General features: G+C 37.5%; 1 protein-coding gene and 1 long non-coding RNA gene across 2 annotated transcripts in view; both read left to right on the top strand.

Annotated features, from left to right (window-relative positions):
* LOC118339896 overlaps window positions 1–8,950 on the top strand; it is a 59,466-nt gene extending 50,516 nt beyond the window's left edge. The window contains exons 2-3 of the long non-coding RNA XR_004797336.1: window positions 7,871–8,074; window positions 8,832–8,950. This is a non-coding gene — a long non-coding RNA (uncharacterized LOC118339896). The remainder of the gene's footprint in view (window positions 1–7,870; window positions 8,075–8,831) is intronic.
* On the top strand, window positions 2,204–6,193 carry LOC118339894 (N-acetyllactosaminide beta-1,3-N-acetylglucosaminyltransferase 3-like). The gene is made up of 2 exons (XM_035677707.1): window positions 2,204–2,607; window positions 4,379–6,193. Exon 2 carries the CDS (start codon window positions 4,389–4,391, stop codon window positions 5,535–5,537), a length of 1,149 nt encoding a protein of 382 aa, XP_035533600.1. The 5' UTR covers window positions 2,204–2,607; window positions 4,379–4,388; the 3' UTR covers window positions 5,538–6,193.
* Window positions 8,951–10,182: the final 1,232 nt, after the last annotated feature.

The following is a 10,182-nucleotide window of genomic DNA, read 5'->3' as shown; positions in this document are numbered from 1 at the left end:
TCCGGCCGAAGTACAAAGCTTCCTAAAAGAACTAAAGTGAGTAATATTAACAAGTGAATGATCACCACACCTCTCATTCATATAGACGTTACTACAGATAAAGTCCCAAATAGAAAGAAACGGAATCATTTAGAACTGAATCTGAATTGCTTAACTTGAATAATCATAAGAAAACTGAAATGAAAGTACAAAAAAAGTTGAATTTTTAGCGAGGCTCAAAATACAGTTTCAGTTGCAAGTGAATTCAGATTCAATATATTCAGTTTCAAGTTGGAATTCAGTTTCAAACTAATAAATTCAATTGTTAGGTTCCCTTCCCCCCTTCCCAGACCTGTTCCAGTGTACAAACTGCTACATGTGGCAAACCATTTCCCAGCAGTTGCCAGGCCACCATTGTTGTTAAAGAAAGTTAACTACCTAATGTTGTATTGTTATTGGGGTTCTATTAGGCAGTTTTTTTGTTTTTTGTTTTTTGTTTTGGGGTTTTGTATGGTTTCTCATTAAAACTAAGGTTTTTTCATTCACAAATGTAAATATCAATACCACTTTCTGGTCCAGGTCGAGTCCCACCACTGATGTTTTACATGTTTAAAGTGGGAATTTATTCAGACATTTCCTAAGTTGTTTCGTATAATATATATCCTGCTGAAATCTTCACTTATAAACTTTACATAATATTATGGTTCAATTGACCTGCATTTCATGGAATATTAGAGGGGTCACTCGCCAATTAAGAGGAAAAAAATACTTACATATTTTAAAGAGACAGACTGTAGATATCACCTTTATTCAAGAGAGCCATCTCACCGATGCAGAGCGTATAAAACTGCCTAAGGACTGGGTGGGAAATGTTTTCTGATGTTCCTATTCTTTTAAGGCAAGAGGTTTAGCCTTACTTATTAATACAAATGTAAAAAATATATATATATATATAAAAAAAAAAATTCAATTAAAAGATAGAGATGGTAGATTTCTGCTGGTAGATTGCTTAATAAATATGAAGTAACCTTGGTTAATGTATATGGTCCCAACTACGACCACTCAATATTCTTCAATAATCTGTTTTTTAAGCTTGCCACGGTTGAGGGTCAGTGTATTGTAGGTGGTGACTTTAATTTAGTTTTAAAACCTCTAATAGATTGTTCATCACCCAAATCAGCCTCTCTATCACTAGCACTAAATCAAGGTATGAAAGACATAGGTATAACTGAAGTATGGTGAGCCTGTCATCTACACCAAAGGGATTTCTCTTGCTATTTGGGAACACATAATACATATTCTGTTTTGTGTTCTTTAAAATGTTCTTAGTTTGACAAGATATGATGTCTTTATCAGCAAATGTTTAAGAAACACCTTTTTTTTTTTTATCCTGACTTTGACCAGAGTGATTTATCTAAGTGAAGTATCTAACCTGTTAATCTAAAGGAGCAACCCCTAGTGACTAACCACTAAACAAAGCATGTTAAGAAAACTTGCTTTGTAGCCTTATACTTTGACCCATTTGAAAGAAACCTGTAGATTTGTGCTTTAAGTGCTATAAAGGAAACGAGGAACTCCACAGTGGATATTAAAGGAGGGAGGATTGTTGTGACACTGGGGTGTCAGGTGTGACTGTATGAAGGTATGACTGTATGAAGGTAAGAAGAGGTAGGACAGCCTCTGGGCAGAAAGTAGCTTACGGCGCCATAACTGCTCTTAAAATGTACCAGGACCACATTCTGTCACTGTGAGCCCGCCATGTACCCTGAGGGGGTTTCAGAGACACTGATGTGGCTCCACCTGTAGTTTTCTGTCAAACAGGTTATTCAAAGCAGAAGGTTGTTTCCTCCAACCTTCTTTTATTTATTATTCATTTTCAATTCCATTTTTTCTTTAATCTCTCAAAGGCATACAGGAAAGGGTCAAACCCAAATACAACTTTAAAACTACTGTACACATAACTCCAATCTGCAGAATAAATCCAGATTATTTTTCACTTCCACACATACATATGAAAATAGCAGAGTAAAGTGGGACATATAAAGGTTGTACGTGTAGTAGCAGTGGATATAAATGAATAATTGGATCTGAAGATCAGGCTTCATTGATCCTCAGAGGAGAAATGTTGGTGTGGCAGCAGCACAGGGACACAAATAAGTCCAGATAAATAGAGAAAAGTATAAAACAAATAATGATGCTGGAAGTTAGAGTCGGGGCTGCTGAGATGACGTCATATTAAAGCTAGGGTAGTGACCGTAAAGGAACCTGAGCGGCTTTCAGTGACTGAGGCAGCAGGCAGCAAGACTCACTGTCCAAGAGCTCATTGATCTGTTCACTGGACATTAATGGGTTAACAACAGTCACTTACTAATTTTGCAAATAATTACTGAGACAAGTACAATTACATAACAAACGAACAAAGGTCATAAAAAGCCAGTTTGGGGAGTGAAAACTTCTTGAGAATGTAAAACTTCTCTGTTCAGGGGTGTAATGCAGAAGAACCTGTAGTGAGACAGATAACGACACACAGCAGGGACCAGCCCAAGAGCTGAAACATCCAGAAGGGTTCAACACCAACCTCCATCTGCAAAGCTTTATCTCCCTGCTGCTCCAGCCAACCTCCAGACGGTAAGACAAGCTCCTCTCTCTGCCTGGCTTCATTGGGGCAGTGCTTAATTTTTACGGAAAAAAACTGCACGACCTATTAAGATGATTTGGAAAAGAATGGTCAGTTAAGAAAATATACTTAGAATGATCAATTCTCCACAGCTTATTTCTGATCTGTTAGCTCCTTATTAGGACTGAAGACAAAGCTTTGCTCCAAAACAGTAATTAAATAGTGTCAGATCAGTTAGTGACTAATTTTACAAAGTTTTTCAAAAGCTACCTGTATGGTAGACATTTGTATAATTCACGTTCAGATTTATTTTGTTTCAATTTTGATAATTTAATCTTATATCTTATATCTTATATTTTATGGTAAAGCCGTTAACCACTTAGGCTGAGAATGCTAGCAAGTCAGAAAGTTAAAGTTAAGTTAAATAACGCTCCAAAGTTAGACTAAAGTTTGGCGATGTAAAAACGGGCTCGGCCATTTTCAAACCTTTTGACCTCTTACCTCAAAAAGAGACCTTAAGAATGAAAATATGTTCAATGGGTACCTATGAGTCTCCGCTTTGCAGACATGCCCACTTTATGCTAATCCTATGCAGTTTTGTGCAAAAACAATGCAGTTTTTTGCATGTGGTATATATGTGTTACTCCTATGTGTATTTGAATATTTCTGAATAAACACTATTGGAACTGCAGAAATTTGGAATGACTGGAAAGCTAAGACACATACTTCATGCTACCCCTGTATAAGTCAGTCCCCCTGCACCAACAACATACGGTCGAATTCAAATTCTTTTATGTTTTGGGTTTTTGTAACTGACTATCCTGTGTTTGCTGTGTTTCCATACCTTAGGGGACACTCCCTCAAATACAAAAACACACGGCAAACACGTTCTGTTAAATCTGTATAATTATTCTCACTGCCTGAGGGCAGTTTTGCCAGAAGGGGTTTTGAAGTGGAGGAGGAGCATTCAGTTTTTTCCTTTCAAACTCAGCTTAGACTACAGTTGTTGTACAACTAAAGTATGGTGAGAAATCAGTGACGTCCATCCTCTGTAGGCCCTCAGTCTCTGGTTTGTTGTACAGTTTCATGATGCTGTGATTATCCTCAAGGTCTCAATAGCTCATTTTATACTACAATGAAATGGCTACTATGGGGATGAAGTTAATCACACATGAATAACACAGACCCTTTTCACAGGAGACACTTTGACTTGTCAAAGCAGAAAAAAACAGGCAGAATTTGTAACATTACTGATGGCTGCATTCCATTCACTGCTCTGGCTTTGTGCATGCTCACTTACTGACAGGGCTTACCGGGGCACTTAAAGTTATAATATGTAATCCCTCCAGGAAGTTGCGATGTTGCAATAGCAACAATTAACGCAAATTCAACCAATTTGTGTGAATTCTTGCAATCCTGTCCTACAACGGCAACTTAAAATTTGGCCAATCATTGAAGTTTTCTACGCACCAAACTCACTTCTTTCTTTCTAGTTGTGAAGATGCAGACTTGTGCGACGCCTTCTGCAATTTTCACTTTTCTCCCACAATTTCATGCAAAAGAATCTGTAAAATCATCACAACACAGCAGAATTGTTTTTAGAAAAGCTGCCATGAATTCAGGCATTTGAAGCCGCTATAAATAAAAGCCTTAAATCCTGGCAGGACTGCCACTAGTCCTAAAACTGGTGTGGTGTGACAGTGATTTGCTTTTATTTAAAAACAAACTAGTCTTACCAGTTGCTGTCATAATAAGATGTTCTGTTTTGTTTTTTCACTGCAGAGTTTTAAGTATGACAAACGTCAAAGCAGCAACCTTTTTCTTGCTGACAGCAGCTCTTGGTCTGTTGATCCTCCATCTCTGTAAAAGTTTTCTTGACCATGAAATGATCCACCTGCACTATGTAAATGTGAGAGACGGTGATGGTCCAACAAGAGAGCACGTCAAAAACAACTCCTATGTATTCTCCTGGCCAAGATGTCAACAAAATATGTCTGCTGCCAACATAACAGGCTTCAGCTCTCTTCCTGATTACATTAAAGACTTTCTCTACCATCAGCACTGTCGCCATTTCCCCGTTCGACTGGACATTCCTGACAAATGTGGAGGAGCTGATAAATCAGCAGATGTCTTCCTTCTGCTGGTCATTAAAAGTTCCCCCAGGAACTACGACCGTCGAGAGGTGCTGCGGAAAACCTGGGCCAAAGAGAGGTTACAAAACGGTATGTGGATCCGAAGGATTTTCATCTCAGGAACAACAGATTCTGGTTTTGAGAAAAAGAGGCTGAACGAACTCCTCAAGCTGGAGCACCGTGAGCACAATGACATCCTCCAGTGGGACTTTAATGACACGTTCTACAACCTCACCTTGAAGCAGATACTCTTCCTGGAATGGATGGAAAGAAACTGTCCCAACGCTCGATTCCTGATGAATGGTGACGATGATGTCTTTGCTAACACAGACAACATGGTCGAGTATCTCCAAGGCCTCAAGGATAATAATGGAAGCAAACACCTCTTTACTGGCCATCTCATCCAGAATGTGGGGCCCATCAGATCATCAGGGAGCAAGTATTTTATCCCAGTTCAGATACAGGAGTCAGAATCATATCCCCCCTACTGTGGTGGTGGGGGCTTCCTGTTGTCTGGCTATACAGCTTCGGTCATATACAGTATGTCTCATTCCATTACCATTCTTCCCATTGATGATGTTTACATGGGGATGTGTCTGGCCAAAGCCGGACTTGGTCCTGAATCCCATATGGGTGTGAAGACAGCAGGATTGTACATTCCCTCCAGGAAACATGATGAATATGACCCTTGCTTTTATAAAGAAGTTATACTGGTACACAGATTCCTTTCAGCTAACATGTTTCTTATGTGGCAGAGAATACACGACCCTGATCTCAAATGTGGTTCCAAAACTGTGACTCACAGGTGATGACAGAGCTTGTTGACACTTTGGTTCCTGCTTCCTTAGGTTGTGAGTACACGTTTTTCTACCACTGTTCAGCTGTTCAACTTGTTTTATTCCTAAAGTCATCAATGTGTGCCAGCAACCAGACAGACACAGAATGGTCTTGGAAGTAGGTAGTGCTGACAAACATTACTTTTGTATATATTGCAAAACTTGCTTTGCCGATGTATTTGTTTTTTTATGGCTAATGTGTTGATGTGCCTGCTTATCCATTTGGCAGACATGGAGCATTATTATCGTATCACTGGCCCCTGACGAAATGTATGTCCAATATTTACTGGCCCTCAACTGCTGGGAAAAAAATAAATGTTGTCTTCGCCAAATGCTATACTTTTATTTATCAGTTCATCTGATATTTGTTGCTGTGCAGTTGGTTTGTTGGAGCTTGATTGCTAAAAAAAGCTACTTACTGTAGTTTCCGGTATATATGTTTTTGCATTTGACCTCAAATTAAAGACACTGAACTGGAAGCTGATGGTGCAATTTTTGTTCTATTTATTTTCTCACACTGATGGACTTTTATATTTTATCTTATTTTATGTAGTGTATTGACTGTTTTCTGTCTACCTGCCCAGGGATAACAGATGTGAAATAGCTGTTAGTTAACTCTGGTGCAATTACTTTTCATTGCGTGCTTTTTATGCAAAAAAATAAAATAAAACAAAAATGTTTACAAGAGATGGTGTTTATATATGCTTTCATGAGGGGAATTAACACAAGTGTATTCTGGACTGGGCTATAGACAAAGCCATATGGCACATTTCCATGCAAATTCAGAGAGCTGACACTCACTAACTGCATCAGTGTATTTTGTCATACCTGTAATCTGGTATTATGTTTAGTTCAATATAGAGAAGAACGACTCTGTAATAATATTTGAAAGTAACAATATAATAAATGCGCTTTCAGGTGACAATCATGTTTGATACGTTGAGATAAAAACTGTATGCCAGACCCAGCTTTTGTTCCAGAGATATGTATTCTTTATGCTCAGGAAGAAAAATAAAATGATGTCAGAGGGGGTTATGAATACTTAAAAAAAAATTACATTACTGTATACTGTACATAAATAGTTACTTCCAGAGTGAACACAATGCACAGTGTGGCAGTGACTCTCCACCATGTTAGAGACTCTCTTCTTGGCTGCTCAGGCGCGACTTCGCTCCGATCATTCCGGATACACGAACCTTCTCATGAAGACACGTGGAGGACGAGAGGAAGAAGGAGAGAGAGTAGAGAGAAAAAAGACGAAGAACTGGAGTTTATTGAGAGTTATAAGGTCAGTCAGAGGCTGAACGGCCACACAAACAAATAAACAAACAAACAGTGTCGCTGTCTGTCTGTACAGTTGGTGAATATAAAGCAAACAATCGGTCAAACTCCAGTTACATTAAGGTGAACATGAGAGCTTATTGTGAGAATGAACATGGTGTTTTAACTGTTGTTGTTGTTTTCCTGCTGTTTATTGTCAGAGGAATCAACGCACCTGTTGATGAGCATTCAGTGAAAGCGACAAGCAAACAGCCTCTGAACAAAAAAATAACAGAGTGGCGGAAGATTGTGATCATGAAGCTGCTGCAGTTCATTAGCTGCTGGTTGTCGCTGTAATTGAAGCATAAGATCTACTGACTGATTATTATTGATTATTGGCTGATTGATTGATTGATTCTGTATCTGACAGAAACATAGTTGGAAAGTGGAGTTTGTCTTTAATCTTGAGACAATTCACAGGATACAACAAATGTCACAATATCTGTTTGGTTTTAGTGTTTAAAAGCTGTTTTTTATATGATACAATTGGTCACAAAGTATTATTATTCCAATAATTGTACAGATTGCAGACCCCGATGTCACCTTCAGGAACAGAAATCCAAACACGTAATTTAGTGTTTCCTATAAACACTAAATGGTGAACATCAATGTTAAATTAATCAAATTAATTCATCAGAAGATGATCATATGTTTTAGATAATTCAAACTTAAATTAAATGAAGAATAAGATCATTTATGAGTGCAAATATCCAGTTTTTTATTTCATACAACAGGGTTGGTTTGAATGTTTGCACCATTGTTCAAAATGAATAATTTGGGTCATAAATAGAGAGTGTATCCACTTCTTCAGGCGCCACTACACCACTGACTGTGTGTCAGTCTTTAGGTTGTGGGTTTGATCCTCAGCTGATGCTGAATTGTCTGACAATCTTTAAAATTTCAAACTCAAAATTTAAACATTTGAGTAAAATTTCAGATGTTCATGTTTATTCATTCCATAATCCTCTGTTTCTAATCCCGATCAGCCCAGAACCAGGCAGAGGTAGACTTACTAACTGGTGCTGGTCAGCTGGAGCGGACTGCACTCATAGCTGCAGAGTCTACAAGGATTCACCGGCTGAGTTGACTGTTTGGGGGAAGGGACACTGCAGCTGCTGTGTCGGCCACTGGAGGGCGCTCTGGCATTGTTGACTTCAGGAGGACTGCTGCAACTATGGAAGAGTCTTCAGGTTGGTCCACTTTCCAGTTGTAATGTTGGTGAACACAGTTTATTTATCTTTCATATCACTACTAGTGTATATTCTGTAAACACATAAATGACACAATGATCCAAAATGCAATTCACCTGCATGTATAAAACTCTTTAATTCATGAATAAAAAATATTAAATGTACATTAATATTCAATAAATAACTCCACTCTGTTCCTTTCTAGTCAAGAGTTCTGAGTTAAGTTAACATTTATCAGTAATCAACAATAAGTAATGAACTGCTTTAATATGAATTCATGTTAAGTGTTGCAGTTCTTCACTCTGACCACTGGAGGGCGCTCTTCATTGAACTGAACTCTATTATATTATTAGATTTTAATTCTCACATTTATCTTTTACAGAGAAACATAAACATTTACATACAACATGTTCAACATGAATTTCTGTCTGAAACGTGAGGAAGTAGCTAAATGTTCAAAATATTTCAGCTGGAAGATTGTAATTGAATTTTTACATTTGTTGCAACATAGCAGAAGATTAATAAGGATATAAATAAATATATCATTACATATTCATCTCTTTCACCTACTTAGGTTACTTATGTTAGTTCAGAATAAAAAAAGCTTTATACTAAATCAAGAAAGCTGTAAACATATTCCTGAATGACGACTACCCAGACATATCAATCATTTATTAGCTATAATATACAATAATATATATGTTATATATATTTTCTAACATGTGTCTGTATTTCATTATCCTCCACTGATATCCAGTTGGAGGAAGAGGATCACCTGGAGCCCCAGTCTGGACCAGGAGGACCCACCAGAGTTCAGCACTGATCTATTCAAACCTGTGGTCCCTGTAGTTCTGCTCTTTATGATCAGTATGTCTCACTGTTTATTTTATGTCTTCAACAAACGTATATAAGTGTGAATACCTTGTTGTGTGAGCTGTATTTTACTGAAGATGGTTGCTTTTATCCACTAACATTATTCACATTTCAATGGATTCTTCTGGAAGACCTATTTTAAAGACACACTCACATTTAATTCTGGATCATATGACTATTTTATTTCATACAGCAAGGTTGGTTTGGATGTGTGCACCATGGTTCAACTGGAAATCTAATGCAACTTAAAGTAGTGATGATTTATTGTGTGTTTGATGGTTGCAGGAGGACTGCTGCTGGCACATTCTGTGGAAACTACAGGTTATAATTGAGTTTGGAGGCTGAGCTGCTTGAATCAATGTGTTTATCTAGAGATTAGTCTAATATCAGTACGTAGCTAGCAAAGGTAACGAACATATTTCACATTAATAACCCCTCGTTTAATGCATTCAAATAAATCGCTGTCTGTCTCCGTTGTTTTACTTTGAAAGGTTTTACCAGAAACATGTGTATGGTGTTGTGTCTGTCTTTACACTGCTGGAGCTGATCGCTGACACGAGTGTATTTAGAAACATGTTTGCTGCCATCCAGTGGTCATAATCAGGAACTACAACACCACAATAAATCTGTGGTTTACTACAAAGATTCAAGGTTATTTTATTTATACTTATATAGAATATATATTGATTGCTTCGAGTTCATTCACGCCTGACCTCTGATCATTTACATTCAGAGGTTCAGAGAGGCTAACTCTGTGGTATGTGTGTGTGTGCCTGTAGGGGGACTGGGATCAAGGTAAACACTGTAGTTGTGCCAAAATTGAAAGTAGAGGGTTAGCAAAAATGTGCAACTTGTGTGAATGATCAGACGGCGTTAACACTTTTTTTTAATATCAATTTCTGATGTAAATAAGTCCCAAATGGTCAACTCTATGTCAGCATTGGCCTTTCAAGATCCAGGGTGATTTAAAACGGTAGAAAGCATGTAAAGCCATTTTCAACCCACAAAATGCAGATTTTCATAAATTTGATAAGAATGCCAATTTTAACACCATTTTATTAGTCATATAATTTAGTTAACTATTAAAAAAATTTGAGTACGCGAGTACCTCTTTAGTTATACAAAACATACATTCAGTGAAACTGGAGACTTTCAGGAATTACTCAATTTAGATTGTGAATAAAAAAACTTTAAACATTTTTAATTTTATTAAAAATGCATGTATCTGACCTCCC

The sequence above is a fragment of the Morone saxatilis genome, unplaced genomic scaffold (genome assembly GCF_004916995.1).
Source record: "Morone saxatilis isolate NCDOM2014 unplaced genomic scaffold, NCSU_SB_2.0 Contig6, whole genome shotgun sequence".
Taxonomy (NCBI): domain Eukaryota; kingdom Metazoa; phylum Chordata; class Actinopteri; family Moronidae; genus Morone; species Morone saxatilis.
This window is presented reverse-complemented; position numbering and strand designations above follow the sequence as displayed.

What these genes read in the sequence shown, in the direction of transcription:
- LOC118339894 (XM_035677707.1), top strand. Translation starts at nt 4,389, where the DNA reads ATGACAAACGTCAAAGCAGCAACCTTTTTCTTGCTGACAGCAGCTCTT.